Source organism: Cajanus cajan, chromosome 9 (assembly GCF_000230855.2).
Source record: "Cajanus cajan strain Asha chromosome 9, NIPB_CcT2T_4, whole genome shotgun sequence".
NCBI classification, from domain to species: domain Eukaryota; kingdom Viridiplantae; phylum Streptophyta; class Magnoliopsida; order Fabales; family Fabaceae; genus Cajanus; species Cajanus cajan.
Window position 1 is genome coordinate 225438 of NC_138525.1, and position 21626 is coordinate 247063.

At 33.7% G+C, this 21626-nt stretch overlaps 1 protein-coding gene across 4 annotated transcripts; it reads left to right on the top strand.

Moving 5' to 3' along the window:
• The first annotated feature begins 750 nt into the window (after positions 1-750).
• LOC109789940 (brefeldin A-inhibited guanine nucleotide-exchange protein 1) lies at positions 751-19769 on the top strand. 4 transcript variants are annotated; one of them, XM_020348999.3, is made up of 11 exons: positions 751-2057; positions 4962-5279; positions 8253-8586; positions 8827-9249; positions 9779-10071; positions 13360-13633; positions 13909-14408; positions 15898-16219; positions 17109-17466; positions 17933-18612; positions 18845-19769. In XM_020348999.3, exons 1-11 carry the CDS (start codon positions 1009-1011, stop codon positions 19451-19453), a joined length of 5160 nt encoding a protein of 1719 aa, XP_020204588.2. In that variant the 5' UTR covers positions 751-1008; the 3' UTR covers positions 19454-19769. The 4 variants fall into 4 exon arrangements, with proteins under 4 accessions (XP_020204588.2, XP_020204590.2, XP_020204589.2 ...); XM_020349001.3 differs by lacking the exon at positions 751-2057 and having other exon boundaries at positions 5107-5279; positions 8243-8586; XM_020349000.3 differs by lacking the exons at positions 751-2057; positions 4962-5279 and adding an exon at positions 6295-8142 and having other exon boundaries at positions 8243-8586.
• The last annotated feature ends 1857 nt before the right edge of the window (positions 19770-21626 follow it).

Genomic DNA, 21626 nt, shown 5'->3' on the forward strand with positions numbered 1-21626 from the left:
CTTTAATAATTTTCCTTCACCAATGGTCAATGAAGAACGGTGCTTCAAATGCAAGGAACAAAGAACCACGCAGAATGTGTGTTTCCAAAATAAAGAACAACAAAAACAGGGATGAATGACGAAAACAAAGAATGAGAATGAAAACATGCAGAATTATAACTTTTGAAGAACAAAAAGGAACAAATTGGTAGCTTATGAAATTTAACGTTGAAGTTGAACACGAATAACAAATAACCAATTTTTGAGTTCGTCAAATTCCAAAACCGAATGCACGAAACAAATTTTTTTAAAAAAATTTAAAATCTGACATGACCAATAACATGGAGACTAAGGTGGACATTAAGATGATATGGCAGACGCTGTAAGGTGATGACGTGACAGTACGTCAACCATGTTATCACTTAATATAGGGGACTAACGTCAAATACTAAATTGAAAAAATAATAATTAAATAATTAAAAAAATAGTAATAATTTAAAAATCGACCTAATTTGAGACAATTTAAACATATTTAAGCTTAGAAAATCATGTATATCAAAATCTGTTGAGAAAGACATTGACATGTTTTTTAACATAAAAAAGTGGATTATATTTTTTATTCCAAAAGAGGAGAACGTGTAATATTGGTAACTCTTAAATGGAGTGTAATTAACTCAATTTTCATCCATACCGGTTGTTGAGATTGGGTCGGATCTAAAATCCAAAACGCAACTTAAACCATGAGCCCAGGTACCCATTTACCATGCGGTACATGTTGCGTAGTTAGCTTGACAAACGACAATTCCTTATTACGCAAACGTAGGTTCAGGAGCCAGAGGCTCTCAACCAGCAAATGAAGGAGTTATGCTTATATTATGCTTCACGCATGCACGCTATAGGAGAATGAATCTGTGAATGGACTCGGACGCATTCAGATTTCAGTTCATTTCCTGGTTCACATACATCAGTGAATGTGAGCAAATTCTATGATCCAATCTCTTCTCTTGTTTTTTTCATCACTGAAAGAAAATGTCCGCATCGCAATCGCTCGGAGGTCCTTCCCGCTGCGGCCGAGTTGTCGGTCCATCACTTGACAAGATCATCAAGAACGCCGCATGGCGTAAGCACTCTCACCTTGTCTCCTCCTGCAAATCCACCCTTGACAAGCTCGAATCCCTCTCTGAGTCCGAAACGTCTCCAGGCGACACCCAATACCCTATTCCAGGTCTTTCCTCCTCAGACGCCGACTATGTCCTTCAACCTCTCTTTCTTGCGCTCGACTCTGCCTACCCTAAGGTTGTTGAGCCTGCTCTAGAATGCACCTTTAAATTGTTCTCTCTCGGCCTTATCTGCGGGGAGATCAATCGCCCTGATAATTCAAATGCTTCTCAGTCCGGCGTTGTTTTCAATATGATTGATGCTATTTGTAAGTCGGGTGGCCTTGGAGAGGAGGTAATTGAGCTGGGTGTGCTCAGGGTCTTGCTCTCAGCTGTAAGATCCCCCTGCATTTTGATCCGGGCAGATTCTCTTATTCAAATTGTGAGAACGTGTTATAATGTGTACCTCGGTGGGGTGAACGGCACTAATCAGATCTGTGCGAAAGCGGTTCTTGCCCAGATCATGACCATTGTTTTCACCAGAGTCGAGGAAGACTCCATGGATGTCTTCGTTAAAAGGGTTTCTGTCGGGGAACTTTTGGAATTCACTGATAAGAATTTGAATGAGGGCAATTCCATACAAATTTCCCAAAATTTTATCAACGAGATAATGGAGGCAAGTGAGGGTGTTCCTCTCAAACCATCGTCTGCATCACCTCCTCCGGAAGTGAAAAATGTCCATCCACCATTGCCCAAAGCAGCGGATGAAACAGGTACCGAAGAAGCTGGAACTGGAGCTGATGGAAGTAAAATAAGGGAGGATGGTTTTCTTCTTTTTAAAAATTTGTGCAAACTGTCAATGAAATTTTCATCTCAACAGCACCCTGACGATCGTATCCTCTTGAGAGGGAAGATTCTGTCCTTGGAGCTCCTTAAGGTAGTCATGGATACTGGTGGTTCAATGTGGCGCATGAATGAGAGGCAAGTAGTATGATACATACTAATCCTTACAACCACTATCTGTTGAATGAAATTTTTCATCTCTATACTTTGCATAATTCACACGTTATGAACTTTTATTCTATTCAGGGGTTCTTTGATTTGCGAATTTCACTTTTGTAGAGATATTAGTGAATTTCAAATACTCACAATTTTCGTTCAGTTTGAACTTTGATCTCCTGGCATGTTTTGTTGTAGATGCTTCCACTCGAACCCATTTAAAAGACAAAAAGTCATTTATGTGTACACGTTTCCTTCTTAACAGGATCTTGGCAAATAATTTGGTGAAAATTTGTAGCCCTTAAATTGTAGGGTCATTATTTTTTCTTTGAAACAATATTTCTGGGCTTCTTCGAGAGTGCTTTGATGTGTCTTCTACTTTGGAGCAAATTTTGAATTTATTTGGTAAATAAAAACAATGACCTTAAAATTTGGTTGAGGATGTCATTTAGGTAGTCCTTTGGTGTGTTTGGGAATTGGGTGGAGCGGAATGGTCCTATCTCGTAGGAAATCTCTTTGGCCTTGAACTTGTTAGAATGGGCTTATATTCATGGTTTTCGTTTACTCATATTTGCTTCAACAGAACTGCAGATTCTTATGTTAAGAGAAACAGCTCAGCCCTGCTACAGTTTTGATTTTGAATATTCCTTCTTCCTTGTTGTATCAAGAACTCTTTATTCAGGAGGCATCTTATCCTACCCTAGTTATATTCTTCTTGTTTTCTATTGATTATTGAATAAAATTGCATTTTTCAATTAAAACAAATGCTTTATTATTTCAAGGACTTAAGTTGTCTAATATGGTATATTTTCTGATTAAAAGGATAGGGAGGTGGTAAGTTAATTAGACATATAATGAAATAATTCTCAGAAATTTACCAGCTAGCTTGCCTATAATTTCTTTATTATTTGTACTTTCATTTCTCTTTATTTCCTATTATTGGAAAATGTTTATTTCCTCCCTAATATTCTCTTTGTTGGTTCAATTTAAATTGAAGATGTTTGGTGAAACTTCTTTCAGCTACTCTCCATCTCAATATGTTGGTCTCTTTGCTTTTTAATTTAGTTGTTTTGCTTTTTTTACTTTGCCTTTCCTTTCTACCCTCCATCTGTTCAACTCTTATTAGCAGGCCTTTTATTGGTCTTATATGCACATAGCCAGACAGGTGCATTTTTACCATCTTTTTCCTCAATAGGAGCTACTATAGTTGATGATAGTATGATCTAATCATGCTATCATGTGGGTGCATAGCATCATGATAATTGATAAAAATAGATAGCCTGTTACAGAGTGTTTTTGTGTAGTGGCAGCAATTGCAGATGAGATCAAGCATGGTTTTTGGTTGTATCAACAATTAATTGATCACACTAACAATGGGCTATAAAAACCCATTTTGCCTACCCCTTCATTTTCATGATGTAATACTGTGACAAGCTCGATGTTTTACTCAGTTAAGTCCAGGAGCATAATATTTAGCCATGGAATTTGTTAGCTTTGCACTCATATGGATGAAATAATTGTTTGAAGAATTGAGATTTAGAGAAATAAAGAAGGCAATGTGAATAATATTTGGCAGTCAAACAACCTTTAAATTAACCCCAATACAATTTTACATGAAAGAACAAAACACATAAAAGTGGACTTCTACTTCATGCGAGAGATGACTTTGTCTAGTTTTATGGCACTACTAGCTTTGAAAATTTGAACAAATATGTTTGCAATTGCAATAGGAATATTTTGGGAGATAAGAGCTTCTTTAATGTATATTTTTCCAAATAGCCCAAATACTTGGTATAGCTAGGTTCTATAAAGCACCGATACTTCAATTTGCTTCACGTATCCGTATCCGATACGTATCCGTATCCGATACTCTTGGATACTTCACCGATACGTGTCAATGAAGTATCCTAGTCTTTAAAAATATTATGAAAATTTTATTGAATTCCGATACTCTTAGATACTTCACCAATACTTATTAGTGATACGTATCGATAAAGTATTCAAATTTTTGAAAAATTATAAAATATCCATTACAGCTAAATAAGATATATAAACATGTTTAATATAGAAACATAGAAATATTTGTCTTTGATGAACTGTAAATGAAAATTATCTTCTATATAGATAATTTTAAGAAAGGAACAAAATTTGTAATATTATTTCTATTTGTAAACAATAAAAAGTAATTTATGATGAAATGATTTATAATTTATTTATTTTTAGTAATGTACAATAAGTATGTTTTTAATTTGGATTTGCAAAATAGCAATTATATATTTAATGTTTATGAATTTTGATCATAATTACATGTACACAATTATTATAATATATGAACATTGATATATATGATGACACGTATCTTACAAGTATCGTATCCTATATATTTTAAAATAATCGTATCGCCGTATCGGATACGTGTCGTATCCGATACGCGTATCGTATCGGTGCATCATAGGCTAGGTTCAATGCATCTTAGAAAGTACTGGTATCCTAATTGTTCCCTTGTAAATTGTTTTGCCATTAATTAGCTTTGTAATACTCTTGAATATAAATAAGTCCATTCTGCTGGGTGGAAAAAGAACACTCAAGCACATACAGAAAAAATTCCTTTCTCATTTTCTCATAAAATAATTAATAGATGTGTTTGTTAAGTCTCTGGGGGGGGTCTTGGGTTTGTTACATTTGGTAATATCTTGGTGCATATGATTTATATGATCCAGCTTTAGGGGGAGTGTAACAATATTAGCTCATAGAATGTACTTATCTCTTTGTGATCAATGACATTGACTTAATTACATATAAAAATGTTCCTTCCCCAAGATTTTTCCTTCAATATTATCATTAATAATTTGTCATGACAACTATGTTTGCTTCTACATGGTGCAGATTTCTCAATGCCATTAAGCAATATCTGTGCTTGTCATTATTGAAGAACAGTGCCCTCTCAGCAATGGCCATTTTCCAACTTCAGTGCTCCATTTTCATGAACTTGTTATCAAAATTCAGATCAGGCTTGAAAAAAGAAATTGGCATGTTCTTTCCCATGCTTATCCTTCGAGTTCTCGAGAATGTTCTTCAGCCCAGTTTTCTTCAAAAAATGACTGTTCTAAATTTATTGGACAAAATATCTCAAGATCCTCAGATTATTATCGACATTTTTGTCAACTATGATTGTGATGTAGATGCTTCAAACATTTTCGAAAGGTATCTTGCTTTTTGTAATATTCTGCTGTTCTTTTACCTTGATAGTTGTCAGTTTTTAAGAACAGACATGGGCTAATATTTCTGAAAGCAAAGATGATAATTTAACTTAATCCACCCCTATATATTATATACGATCAGCTATCTTGCACGAGTGTTTCTCTTTAATGAGAATGTTTTTAGGTTTTTTTTTATTGATTAGAAGATTTTTTGGGATTTTTTAACTTCTTTTTTATTTCAATTTTTATTTATAAATTAAATTAATAATATTTTAAAAATAAATTATCATAATTAAAAATAATCATGTGATAATATAAATTATTTATCTTAAATCTAAAATATAATTTATATGTTAAAAATATCTATTCATATAATTTTTAAATATAATTGATATATTCAAATATACTATTGATTTGTATATATGACTTATTTTAAACTTTAGTTATATATAATAAAAATTTAGCCTATGAAATGCATATGCTAAAATACTAATTAAACTTAATTACCAAACAAAAAATGATGATTAGCCTTGTTAATGCAAATTCATTGGATTTTTCCATTTATTGATAGAAAATTTGGATTTTGAGGGGATGGGGTGGAGTGAATTTTTTGGGTGTGGTCAGTTTCAAATTAGGTTTTTTGAAATACTTTATTTACGATTTGGAAGATTGGAATTAGTTATGTTAGAAATAATATACTATAAAGGAGAAGAGTTGTGCTAGGCCCTTGATAGTCAACAAAAAACTCATTGACCTTGCTAATGTTAGTTACCTTGAAGTAACACGCTCTATGGCTAGAGTACAATGTCAAATGAGCCAGAGTCGCTTCGTCAATGCCTAGATGTAGTGTTAATTGAGCAAAAATCTTCTCATTTTCCTAGATGGGTGTGGGTAAAGAAGCTAGTTCAGAAGTGCTTGATTAGGTTTGCAACTTGAAATATTTGTACTTTGACAGGTAAATCTATGCAGGTGCTGGACATTCAGAGGAGGAGGATTAACATTATTGGCCTACCAGAGACCAAATGGGTTGGAGAAAGAAAAGCTAAGGAGCTAGATACCACATGATTTAAACTCTAGTACTCAGATGAAGTTAGAGAAAAAATGGTGTGGGTATTTTTGTGGACAAGGATTGGAAACATAGTGTGGTGGATGTAAAAAGAATTGCGAACAAATCTTATCCTAAAAATTAGTGGTGGCATAGGAGATCATCAATATCATGAGTGCTTATGCACCAGAAGTAGGATCAAAGACACTTGTGAAAGAAAAGTTTTGGGAAGATTTGGAGGGTTGGTACAAGGCGTTCCACAAGAGAAAAAGATTGTCTTAGGCAGTGATCTAAATGAACATGTTGGTAATGAAGCAAGATAATTTTTAAGAGCTCATGGTGGTTTTGGAGGACTAAATGAAGGACAAACTAAGGTGTTCGCGTGTGTTACATCTAGGCTATATAGACATGTATAAGGGACTAACTACTAGTGGGATAACTCCAGGAAGCGAGACTAAGGACTTTCCTATAGGGATAGGATTACATCAAGGCTTTGCCTTAAGTCATTACTTGTTTAATCTAGTTTTGGATATGCTTACCAGGGACATATGAATGATTATCCTTAATTACATGCCTCTTGTGGATGATATAGTTATGATTGAAGAATCAAGGGAAATATTTAACTTTAAATTTAAGCTTTAGAGACATACTTTAGAAACGAAGGGTTTCTGCTTAAGTAGGAGACAAACAAAGAATATGCATTGCAATTTCAGCAATGGACAACAGGAGTATGACTTGGAAGTAATTCAAGTAAAGATGGGAGAAGATGTCATACCATAGGTTTCTAAGTTAAAATATCTCAGATCAATAATACAAAATGATGGGTAAATTAGTGAAAAAGTCACACAAGATACGAGTAGGATGGCCAAAATGGAAAAAGGCATTAGAGGTTATTTGAGATTGCAAAGTACCTCACAAGCTCAAAAGCAAATTTTATTATACAACTATATGTTTAACTAGATCCTATAGTTGTAGATGTTGGGTTTTAAGGGGACAACATGAGGAAAAAAAAAATAGAGTAGCAGAAATGAGATGTTATGATGGATGAGTGGGTACACAAGAAAGGATAGGATGCAAAATGACTGTATGCCAGAAGATATTGATGTTGCACCGAATGAGAAAAAGATAACAAAAATTTGGTTAAGGTGATTTGGACACATACAAAGAAGGCCTCTCTAGAAGCACCAACGAGGAGATTAAATTGCATGACTTTTAGTCCTGGGAAAACTTGGGAGAGGGAAACCAAGACAGACAACGAGAAAAGTTAAGAGGGGTCTCATGTGAATATTTATGAAAAAGTGATGTCGTGTGATACATTAGCCAATCACAGTGGGAAAAAGACTTTTGTTGTTGCTGTTGTAGAAATGTAATATAAAACAATTTTTGTGTCTTCACCTAACAACTTAAGCTTTGGGATTTTTTGTCTCATGACATGATATTATAGCTTCTATGAACAAATGGTCTAGAGTTTGATCCTTTCAGCTCCCATTCTTGTAATGAAAAAAGTTGAATTTTAGCATAAGGAAGATGGACCTGTGAAATATCCTCACTTCAAGCTCAAAGGGCTCTTCTGTTAGGTAGTGTCTTAGAGATGTAATATATAACTATTCATGTGCCTTCACCATAACAACTTAAACTATTGGAATTGTTAGTTTGTAACAACTTCTGATAAAAGGTTTAGTAATTTGGAGTAGAATGTCATGTTGAAGGCAATACATTGAGCTTTAGGGTCACACCCATTTCCCTGCTTGTTTAATGAGAAGTTTGCTTATACGGTGTATTTGGAGCACTGTATGCTTCCAAAGGCTAAAGCTTATTCAAGGTCTGCTGCAGTATGAACCTAGTAGACAGATTTTTTATTTACTTATGTTAGTTTGGTTTTGCATCTTCTTTTAGTATTTAAACTCTTATAATTCCATCAGATATTTGCAGGATTGTAAATGGCCTTCTGAAAACTGCTTTGGGACCACCTACAGGGTCAACCACAGCTTTGTCTCCAGCACAGGATATTACTTTCCGACATGAATCTGTGAAGTGCTTGGTCAGCATTATTAAGTCAATGGGATCATGGATGGACCAGCAGATAACAATAGGAGATTTAGATCTAGCAAAGACCCCTGAAAGCAGTAGTGCAGCAGAGAGTCATCTAATACTAAATGGAGAAGAAGGAAATGCTTCTGATCATGAGCTGCATCCTGACGTAAATTCTGAATTTTCAGATGCTGCCACGTTAGAGCAACGTCGAGCATATAAAATCGAACTTCATGTATGTATTACTTAGCTCAGAGAATGACAAGTTTGTTATATCATCATGATGCTAAACTATCCTCTTATACTAGCTTAGCATTGGGTGATTTTACCTATATACAAACCTGTATTGTGTCTGTACAATTCTCTTTTCCATCTCTCCCTCTGCTCCCGTGAATTCCATTTATACATAAGTTTGTCTTCCTGAGCTGCAAATTTTCATATTATGTGCTGATGCTTTTTTCTGGGTCAATTGCAGAAAGGCATATCACTTTTTAATCGAAAAACTTCCAAGGGTATTGAATTTTTGATAAGCAACAAAAAAATTGGTAGTTCTCCAGAACAAGTGGCACTGTTCCTGAAGAATACTGCTGGCCTTGATGAAACCAAGATCGGTGACTATTTGGGAGAAAGGGAGGAGTTTCCTCTTAAAGTTATGCATGCTTATGTAGATTCCTTTAACTTCAAAGGGATGGATTTTGGTGAAGCTATTCGATTTTTTCTTCAGGGCTTCAGGTTGCCTGGTGAGGCACAAAAAATTGATCGCATCATGGAGAAGTTTGCTGAGCGCTATTGTAAATGCAACCCTAGTTCTTTTAGCAGTGCAGATACTGCCTACGTTCTTGCTTACTCTGTCATAATGCTTAATACAGATGCTCATAATAATATGGTGAAAGATAAGGTTTGACCTTGCTGAATCTTTTATATTATTTCTTAGGCTCAGCAGTTAAGAGTATCAGAGTAGTGATATTACTTGGTTTCTAATCTGGGTGTGGTTTTGTTTCTATTAGGCTAAAATGAATTTTAGTCGTTGGTACATCCTATTTTCCTTATGGAATTTGAATATGTTAATTTTAATGAAAGAAAATTATACTAACAAGGGAATGTGATTTTTAGATATTTATTCTGAATACAGGTCAGAAAATATCAATTATTTTCTCTATCCATTTCTTTTATCTTATTTAGGTGATGTTAGTTATGGTAAATTATAGCTTTGTGTCAGGGAAACTCAGTGAACAAGAGGAGCTATCAGATATAATATCATTTTGTAAATTAATTGGATATCATTTCATTGTTTATAATTCTTATATTCTTCTATTGCTTTACAAAATTGAGATCGTAAATTCAGGATATCTTGTTTGTGATCCTATAATGCTGAATATAGGTTTGACCTGAATTTTGTGGTGTATATTGTGTTAATGGTTTTCCAGATGACAAAGGCTGATTTTGTTCGAAACAACCGAGGAATTGATGATGGAAAGGATTTGCCAGAGGAATATCTAGGGGCACTTTATGACCAAATTGTTAAAAATGAAATTAAAATGAATGCTGATTCTTCTGCGCCTCAGAATAAACAAGCAAATAGCTTCAATAGATTGCTGGGATTGGATGGTATACTCAATCTTGTGAACTGGAAGCAGAGTGAGGAAAAAGCAGTGGGTGCAAATGGACTTCTCATTCGGCACATTCAGGAGCAATTTAAATCAAATTCACGAAAATCAGAGTAAGATAAGACATTGCTCAATGTTTGAATTTTTATTTTTATTATTATTAATTTTTTTTTGTGGAAGTGTTGCAAAACTAGACCTGCTAAGCTCTTTCTTTTTCACAATGCATTAATTCTTTGATTTAAATAGGTTTTGATTTGGCTGTGCCACCTGATGATATCTTTCAATGGATTTTTATACCCAACACATTTTTTAGAGGATTTAGAAGGTTTAGTAAAAGGATTACGGTAATGAGTAAAGATTTTCCTAGGAGTTGATCTAGTTGTTCACATGAAAGGAGTGTCTAGAGTATGGTAGAGGGTAAAACATTTCTAGATTTTGCTTCACCTTTCAATTTTACTATAGCTAGCACTTGTTTTAGGTAATGGGAAGAACATCTAATCATGTACAAAAGTAAACCGACATGCTTACAAATTGTTTTCTTTCTTATAAGGAAAATCATATACAAACTTTTGCATGGACTTCAAAGTCATCCCTTGAGAAAGCTTGACCACCCAACATAAGATCTTGGTTATGGATGTACTATTCAAGAGGAAAGTAAATAGAAATGGTCAACATAGGGTTTCAAGGATCAACGGGGGGTAAAAGAAATTAAAGAAGTATTTATAGAGAGAGGGTTTTAGAAGCATGTGGACCAAATTATATTTCATGAGGTATGAAAGGGTATAGGAGAGAAAGGCATAAAATGGGTCATGGAGCTGTTTAACAAGATTATGAGATCAATGATGATACTACATGAGTAGAAAAGTACCTCACTCCCTGTGTATGAGTTTGAGAACAAGGGTGATTTACAAAACTGGGCTAATTATAGAAATATTATGCTCATCAGCCATTTTATGAAGCTACAGACAGGGTAATTAAGCTGTCATTACAGAAAATGAATTTGGGTTTATGTCTGGGAGGTTAAACACAGAAGCAATATACTTGCTACAAAGATTGATGGATAGACATTGGAGGAATTAAAATCAATGTTTTAAAAACTGAACCAATCATTAAACTGGTTAGGATATCGTGTCATTGGTCGAATTGGTGGGCCACTAATTGAATTGTATGATCTGGTTTCTATAATTTTTTTAAAAAAAATATTCATCTCATATATATTTCATGCTTACAAGTTTCAATAAAATTCATACTATATCTTAAAGAAGCTCACAAAAAAAATTGTAATCAATATAATACTGCCAAAACAATCAAATTATAGACTGATTATACTGCATAAATTAGTATATAATTAAATATATAATTTTAAATTAAAAACATTATGAATAAATTGGTTTAGTGGTCACTAAAGTCATTAAAAAATCACATTCAATTTGGTTCAAGTCCCATCTAGTCTAAAACTACCTTTATTTTTGTTTTATATGGAGAAATACATCTAGTCCAACATAGTTGAACCACATAAATTAACATAAAATAAAAATAAAATTGATATGTATATGTATAATATGTTTGTAATTGTTATCACAAAATAGCATTTGGCTTGGTGGTAAGTCTTTAACTCTTTAAATGGGAGATGCTAGGATCGAGTCCCTCTGGTGTCAAATTTCTAAATTTTAGATTTCATTAAATGGAGATGAACAATTCCCTTAAGTGATTACTTATGGTAGAGAGACACATGTGCATCAGACTTGGAAGTTGTGCTGTGTTGCATTTAGAATTGCTCGCTCAAATAGAATTGATTTGGTTGACCCAGCTTTATACCGGTTCAATCCAATCCAATAATGGGCTCGCATTGGCTAGTTCACCCGTTTGGATAAATGGGTCCAACTGGTTGGTCCGAGCCAGTTTTTAAAACTTTCATTAAAAGGTCAATTCATCAATTTGGAAAAGCCATATGGTGGGTTACCAAGAGGAGGTATTGCGGAAAGCTTGAGAGATGAATGAAGTTTGTCTTGCTTGTAGTCAGGAAAACAAAGATATGTAAGATTGTGTCACAATTAGAGTGTAACATAAGGTGAGGCGCCATAAAGTATTGCACCAGCAATGAGCTTCAAACCCGTCTTTTTAACTTGGTCTTGGATGTTCTTATTTCTTACTGAACATATCCAAGAGCAGATGCCATAATGCATGCCTTTTGCAGATGATATGTCCTTGTTGGAGAGTTGAGAGGAGAAATAAATGGAAGCAAGAGAGGTGGAGACAAATTTTGGAAGCATGACTTTTGTTTAAGCAGAAGGGAAATGAAATTTGTTTACTGACCATGGACGCGAAATTTGGAGAATATATGATACCACAAATCAGTTTCAATTGTTCAAGTATCTTGGTCAGCATACAAAATGATGGGGAAATAGAGGGAAATGTAAACCATAGGATTCAAGTGTTATTTAGAAATACCACTCAAGCTTTTTGAACATATCCAAAAGCAGATGCCATAATGCATGCCCTTTGCAGATTATAGCATGGACATGAAATTTGGAGGCTATATGATACCAAAAGTCAGTTACCATTGTTCAATTATCTTGGTCAGCATACAGAAGGATGGGAAAATAGAGGGAAATGTAAACCATAGGATTCATGTGGGGTGGAAATCAAGGGGTGCTTCAATTGTTATTTGTGATAGAGAAGTACCACTCAAAGCTTAAAGGAAAATTTTACTATGTAACTATAACACCTGTGATGTTGTGCGAGACTGAATGCTGGGAAATGTAAGCCAGCTAGAAGAAAAGCTCAGTGTTGCAGAGATGAGAATGTTATGAAGACATACAGACAAGTTTGCAAAGGTGGTCTGAGCATCTGTAGAGAAGACATGTAGAAGTCTCAACGAGGAGAGTAGATCAGATGGAGTGTATTAGAGGTAGAGCAAAAACAAGATAAGTTATAGAGCAAACCATTCAGAAAGATTTGGATTAAATAGATTGTCTATTGATATGATTTATAATAGAATTTTACCTTTCGATTCATGTAGCTGACCCCAACTGTTGGGAAAAGGCTACAACTATTGTTTATATATTTATGGTAATGCACTGGGTCTGCATCTTACATCCTGTACATTTTTCTTTATTAAAGGTTTAATTACCCTTTTGATCCATATAGTTTTATAAACTTTACCTTTTAGTTTCTACTAAAAGTTAAAGTTAAGGAAATTATATGAACTGAAAAGAAACAAAAGCAATATGTATAAAGACTATAATGAAATACTTTTAATTATAGAGATTAAAAGGTAGAGTTTATGAAACTATATGGACCAAAAGAATAATTAAGCATTAATTACATGAGCAGTGTTAATCTTTCAATGCATTTTTGTAGTTTAGACATTCTATTCACATGTTATAATGTTATTGCAGATCTGTGTATCATGTTGTCACAGACGTGGCTATACTAAGGTTTATGGTGGAAGTTTGTTGGGGACCTATGCTGGCGGCATTCAGTGTAACACTTGACCAGAGTGATGACAGGGTAGCTACTTCTCAATGCTTACAAGGATTTCGACATGCTGTGCATGTTACTGCAGTAATGGGTATGCAGACTCAAAGGGATGCTTTTGTTACCTCTGTTGCCAAATTTACTTATCTGCACTGTGCTGGAGATATGAAACAGAAAAATGTCGATGCTGTCAAGGTAAGTGAATCTTAATTTCATTTACAGATCTGTATTCTCCTTTTGCGTTTATAATTACTATTGCTTAATGCACATTTGCACTCCATATATTCATCAACTTCATTCTATCTGAATTGTACTTCTATCAAGAAAGCTGTAATGAACTGAATGGGGGCACTTTCATTAATCCTTTGTATGAAAATAAAATGTGATTTGTACATTTTTTGTGTTTATCATGTGATTGAACCACTTAATTTCATGTATAAGTCATCTTTTTAAATCTTATTTTTGTACAGGCAATAATATCAATTGCGATTGAAGATGGAGATCATCTGTATGAAGCATGGGAACACATATTAACTTGCCTCTCCCGAATTGAGCATTTACAACTGTTAGGTGAGGGTGCCCCAAGTGATGCAACTTTCTTCACTTCACCTAATTTTGAAACGGAGGAGAAAGCAATGAAAACATTAGGCTTTTCTTCGTTTAAGAAAGGAACACTCCAGAATCCAGCCATGGTGGCTGTTGTTCGTGGTAGTTCATATGACAGTACAAGTATAGGGGTCAATGCTTCTGCAATATTAACAACAGAACAGATAAATAATTTCATTTCAAACTTGAATCTACTGGACCAGATTGGGAACTTTGAATTGAACCATGTGTTTGCTCATAGTCAACGGTTGAATGGTGAAGCAATAGTAGCATTTGTAAAAGCACTTTGTAAAGTCTCCATCTCAGAGTTACAGTCTCCAACAGATCCCCGTGTATTTGGCCTCACTAAAATAGTAGAAATTGCGTAAGTTTCTTTGTCCTTAATAAGATTGATGTGCTCTTTGTGCAATTCATTCATATCTCTCAAGTAATACTTTTTACATATGAAGCTTGCAAAGTGAATATGTACTTCTTCATGAAATATCCTAGTATATGAATATATGACCCCGGCAAAGTTTTCACTTCCTTATATTCAGTATGGTGTTGAAATTGTCAAATGTTAGGCACTTAGGCCAATGTTTGGGCTTCTGAATGTTTGGTCATACATAAGAATTATTATTCTGAACATGAAAGAAAGTAATGCCTTGCCCTGCTACATAAAATCTATTGTTTTATGATATTCATCTCAAGAAAAGTGGCTGTTAGGGATGAAACAAGTATAAAATTTAACAGAAGCTCAACTTTTGTCGTAAGGAATTTTAACATGACTGCCCCTTTATGAAAGATGAATAAAGAAGGATAGCAGCGGCTAGAAATGAACCCAAACTGTAGAAGAGTGCTTGTGAGCGATCGTACCAAGCTTATAGAGCTCGTTAAATCCCATGAAGTGCCTTATGAAGACGACAAACCAAGGATTTGTTTGAGGATTCAAACCAAATGGTTGAATCATGTACACCTCCTCCTGAAGATGCACATTGAGAAAGACATTTCTGACATCAATCTATCGAATGGACCAGTTGATAACAACCAGGTTTAGTAAATAACACGCATAATGATAGGTTTGACAACTGGTAAAACTGTTTCATTGTAATCAAACCCTGGTTGTTGATCAAACCCCTTTGCAACCAGATAAGCTTTGTATTTATTGATAATGCTGTCAGGATTTCCCTTGACACAGAAAACCCACATGCAGCCAATGGCTTTGCAGTTAGGAGGTAATGGAACTGGGGACTAGGTTATAAGACTGACGTGTAAGATGAGGATTGTTCCTTACTTATATACATTTTGTTGCCCTTATCTCTAATTGACTATCCTAGTGATTATTTATTGTTGTTGGGTCTATCATGTCATCAGTTATTGAGCCTCAATGTCTAATTATGCAAATTTCACGTCTGAGATGTTTAATCTTTGGCATGAGACAGATGTGTTGGAGATCTCATATTGAATAATGATGAAGTTATAATAATGTATATAAGTGGAAGCGAGTAATGCTCATCTTATAAGCCAGTTTCATAAGGTTAAAATCCACTTTCTAAAGATTTCCTAACATATTTATATCTCTAACTATTACATGGTGGTTCAAGAATGGCTTTATATCTCTAACTCTCATACATATTTATGTTAATTATTATATCTTAGAACGAGGGAAATGTTACTTGCCTGAAAGGGGACCCTTTGTTGATTTTATTAGACCTTAAGAAAGGGGTTGTGATTTTCTCCCAGTCATGTTCTTTGTATGTTGTAATTGGTGAATCTTAGTTATTAATCTCGTTTCTTGCACATTTATGATTAAAATTCTGATGATCATTGAATCTACTTTAGAAGTCATGACTAAAACATGGTTGCATTTGCAGGCATTATAATATGAACCGCATCAGATTAGTATGGTCTCGCATATGGAATGTTCTCTCAGATTTCTTTGTGTCAGTTGGATTATCAGAGAACTTATCAGTTGCAATCTTTGCAATGGACTCTCTGCGACAACTTGCAATGAAATTTTTGGAGCGTGAGGAGCTGGCTAATTATAATTTTCAAAATGAATTTCTGAGACCTTTTGTGATTGTTATGCAGAAAAGCAACACCACAGAAATTAGAGAATTAATAGTTCGTTGTATTTCACAGATGGTCCTTAGCCGTGTCAGTAATGTGAAATCTGGCTGGAAAAGTGTTTTTATGGTAATGTTGAAGTTGTCTTGATTCTTCCCCCCACTATGGACATGGTTTCAAACTATTTTTGCAAAATAAAAAATGCTTAATTACCTTTCTCAAAAACATTTCATTTTAGTTTTTATACATATCATTTTTGTTTTCTTTTAGTCTCTGTCCTCTATTGTTATACGGACTAAAAGGTAGAATTTATGAAATTAGAGACTAAAAGAAAACAAAAATGATATGTATATGGACTAAAATGAAAGGCTTTCAATCATAGAAACTAAAAGGCAAAGTTCATGAAACTATATAGGGATCAACCAAAAAACAATTTTGAAATTGTCAAATATTGCTCAATGTTTTTAGGGATCAACCAAAACACAATTTTGAAATTGTCAAATATTGCTCAATGTTTTTGTTTATTTACAAAAGTGAAACATATTGAGAAGGCACATTTGTGATCGTTTCTGTTCTTTTCAAGAAAAATATACATTTGATTACTTGCATACACACATTAAATATAAAGAATGCTTATAATTGCTTTTATTATTATTTTAAATTCATTGTCATTGGAACATTTCATTTTATTTTTTGTTGGGAATTTAGATAGTCCAAACGATCTTTCAGGTATGAATATTAATTATTAAAAAGAAAATAAAAGGGACATTGAGGATGCATATCTAGTCAAATAATTGAGGGTTTCAACAATCTAAATGTAATACACAAGTTTAGTATAACAGCAAATTGTTAATACAATGACATTTAGCAAGTTCGCCTCTTACACCATGTTCAGATATGGGCTTCATAATTGTCCCCATTGCCTTCCATAGAAAGAAATGCACATGTAATTGTTAGCATCTGAGAATTGAGACAATGGAACAATCTTGACTTATCATGCAGTGTTTTTGGCTCTCAGGTTTTTACAGCTGCTGCAGCTGATGAACGGAAAAACATTGTATTATTAGCATTCGAGACCATGGAAAAAATAGTGCGTGAATTTTTTCCTTATATTACTGAGACAGAGACAATGACCTTCACTGATTGTGTCCGGTGCCTCTTGACATTTACAAATAGCCGATTCAACAGTGATGTTAGCCTCAATGCAATTGCATTTCTTCGGTTCTGTGCAGTCAGACTTGCTGATGGAGGACTTGTTTGCAATAAGAAGAGCAATGTTGATGGTCCATCAGTTGTTGTAGCAAATGGTATTTCAGATTTACAAGACCATACTGATAACGATGATCATGTTTCCTTTTGGAATCCTCTGCTATCAGGTACTATGCCTTCAGATGCTATGCCCTAAGAAATTTGGTACGGTGGCCAAGCCACCACCATCATGGTGGACCAAAAAGCTTATTCTTGTCCAATAAATGTATGTACTCTGTTTGATTGATTGATTTTATATAAATCTCAAATGTCTATTGCTAACATTCCTATTGACGCTGCCCTTCATATACAGCATGTTAAGCTTTGTATTAAGTTTTTGCTATAAAATCTTGAGCGATGATTGTTGCATTTTGTCAAGAGAATTGCTTGCACTTCTCTTGTTCTATGTAGCAAATAATTGTATCTTCAGCTCCTAGTTAGTGTCTAAAAAAGAAAACATGATAGTGATTTAACCACACTTTGTGCACCAGTGAGATAGCCTAAATCTGCATAAGGATATTTCAGGCCATTTTTTTCATAAATGTTGCCTGTTTTTTCTGCTTTAAGTTAATATTTTGATTTTTTTTTTTGCAGGGTTATCAAAACTAACGTCTGATCCAAGATCAGCCATCAGGAAGAGTTCTTTGGAGGTGCTTTTTAACATTCTGAAGGATCATGGTCATCTATTCTCTCACACATTTTGGAATAGCATTTTCTGTTCTGTTATTTTCCCTGTATATAACTTGGTATCTGGAAAGAGAGAGATGAATCTACAAGAGGCCCATTGTTCACCTTCAGTATCTGTGCATAATGAAGGAAGCACATGGGATTCTGAGACTTATTCAGTAGCAGCGGAATGTTTAATAGATTTATTTGTCACCTTCTTTGATGTGGTGAGGTCTCAGCTACCAGGAGTGGTGTCAGTATTGACAGAGTTCATTCGAAGTCCTGTTCAAGGTCCAGCTAGTACTGGAGTTGCTGGATTAGTGCGTCTCACAGGGGACCTTGGTAACAGGCTTTCAGAAGAAGAATGGAAAGAGGTCTTTCTGTGTTTGAAAGATGCAGCTATGTCAACTGTGCCAGGATTCATGAAGGTCTTGAGAACCATGAATAATATTGAGGTGCCTCACGTTTCACAGCCTTCTGCTGACTTGGAAAGTTCTTCTGATCATGACTTGACAAATGATGAATTTGATGACGACAATCTGCAAACCGCCACATATGTTGTGTCGAGAATGAAGAACCATATTGCTATGCAGCTACTTATAGTTCAGGTTTACTTCTAGCTCTTTTTGTATGTGCATTAGTTAACACTTGAAACATAATCACTAAATTTCCTAGTATTGAATCTATATGGATCCACTGAGTTTAAAACGTAATTCAATGATTTTTTTCCTCCTTAGTTGTTCATGAAAAACAGATTTAAAGATATATGTAGTGCAGCTTGATATATGTTTCACCCTTGAATGAGTTCATCTTGATGATATATTTGTGTTCTATTTGCAGGTTGCAACTGATCTGTACAAAAAGCACCAGCAATCCTTATCTGCAGCTAGCATCAAAGTCCTCATTGAATTATATTCATCTATTGCTTTACATGCTCGCGATATGAACAGAGAGTCAATCCTACTGAAGAAGTTGCAGAAAGCTTGCTCCATCCTTGAAATATCTGGCCCTCCCATGGTTCATTTTGAAAATGAGTCCTTCCAGAATCACCTCAACTTTTTACAAAATTTACATATCCACGGTCATTTTGTGCATGATGAGATAAGCCTAGAACAAGAGTTAGTTGATGCATGTGAAAAAGTATTGGACATATACCTAAATTGTGCTGGTTCAGTTTCCACTTTTCACAATTCAGCTACCCTGCCAGCACCAAATCGAAAACTCCCTCTGAGCTCAGCAAGGAAGGAAGAGATAGCTGCCAGGACATCTTTAGTCATCTCAGCATTGCAAGGGTTGGCTGGTCTGAAAAAGGATTCATTCAGGAGGTATATTCCACGGTTCTTTCACTTACTGGTAGATCTTGTGAGGAGTGAACACACCTCTGGAGAAGTTCAACATGCCCTGAGTAACATGTTCCGTTCATCTGTTGGCCAAATTATAATGGATTGAGTTTAGTGTTGGCATACTTTGTTTTTGGACGTTGCTGAATATCAATCAGCATTTTCATTGTAAGCTTAAGAACGAGCCATTACATGGTCATATCGTGATTTACTCACCATTGTTATGTAGTGTTACTCTTTTTTCTTTTTCTTTTTGGTTATTGTATGTGTCATTAATGTAAATGAGAAATTTATTTGAAGCAGAATATCGAAGAACAATATATAGATGGCAGGGAGAATAATTTCGGTAGCCGCTGGCAGCGTACGGCTTGGCCTGACTTTTAGGCATATTTACTAAATGAGATGTCAAAGAATTTTTAAGACAAGTACATTTGTTCATTTTTAAAGTGTTGTTTAAGGTTGGGAAATATAAATTGACATATAATTAATATTCTTTTTTCGTTACCTTATTTGATTAATTTTTCTATCATTTAGGGTGTGTTTGGGAAAACGAATATTTTAATAATTGATCATATAAATAATGGATCTTATTATAATCGATTATTATCAAAATCAAATTTTGTTTGGATAAGTTTGTTAATAAATAATTTTAAGATGTATAATATTATTTGTAAACAAAAAAAATTATATAGTAAATAAACTTAAAAGGAAAAAAATTCTTGAAAAATAAACAAACTTCAAATTTTTAGCTTCATAAAAAAACTTATTTAATTTTTTTTTTATACAAATTTTAGTTAGTTTTCCAAACAACTAGCTTTTTTCACAAACAACTTTTTTTCCTATAAAAACAGTTGAAAAGTGGGAAAACATTTTTTTTTCCAAACACACTTATTCTTCATTTCTCGCTATTTAATTTCATGATAAAGGAGTAAAATAATTAATAATAAAGAATAGTTAATAGTCATCAACTTTTGAAATGAAATAGAAAGTATCAATTTTTTTTTTCTTCAAAAATCGACCCTTAAAAAAGAGCGGAGATAGAAAAAATTAAAACCATAATATTTAACTAATTTAAAAAGTCTTTTAGATTAAGTTTAAATATATTTTTATTTTAGTATCGCAATTATACAATTTTAGTAATAATATATATATATATATATATATATATATAATTTAATGCAAAAATTAAAAATTATAGTATATGTAATTTAAATAAATCAAAAAATGTATAGTTACAATACTTTTAAGACTAAAATCATATAATTGTGAAACTTAAAAGATTAAAATTTTTCAATTAAAATTTATAGAACTAAAATCGCACAAATGAGGAACTAAAATTGCTTAATTAAAATCTTAGAAATCAAAATCACATGATTGTAATACTCGATGAATTAAAAACATAATTAAACCTTTAGACTAAATAATGACCAACTACTAACCCCAAGCGTGTGGTTCAGCGGTAGGGGTTGATCCACGCTTAAGCAAGGTCAGGGGTTCGAATCCTGCCTTGTGTATGCAGCCGCGTTAAATCTTGGGGTCCAGCTATCCCACCCTTTGAGGTGCCTCCAACGTAGCGAGGAGATTAGTCACTGCTGTCGGCGGTAGATACTCCAGGGACGACCCAAAAAAAAAAATAATGACCAACTACTAGGATCGACTAAATGATGAAAGATTAATGTAGTATGTATTTAGATAAAAACATTATTCATATCATTATAATTCTTATGGATCAATAAAAGATTAAACAGTAAACTATTGAATAATATTATTGTTTACTTAACTATTATTTTAAGACTGTGATCATGAAACTAAAACTAATTTCTTCATACAACAAATTATAAAGATACTTTTTCAAGATCAAATCAATTTTAGCTTTAATTGAAACTTTCAAGGTTGAACATATAATTTAATAAAGTGTCTCAAACATCAAAACTTAGATGTTTTTTTTAAGAAAGGATTGAATCTCAAAATAAATTTAAAAAATCAAGTTCAAAGTTAAAACTAGTGAAACACAAAAATTAATAAAAAGAAAGATTGTAATACATAGTTTTATATTAGATCAACAACAAATCACTTGAATTACATCTAGTCTCTACCAATTTCTTGCTCACTTATATTTTTATTTTTATTATTATTATAAATGAAATCTAGTGAGCTTTCTTTGACTCAGAAAATATTAACTCTTACATATAAAACACGAATTGCTATTTTGTACTAAAACATTTTAGGAATTTTTTTTCAAAATAATTTTTATTTATTATAATTATTTATGAATTAAGTTT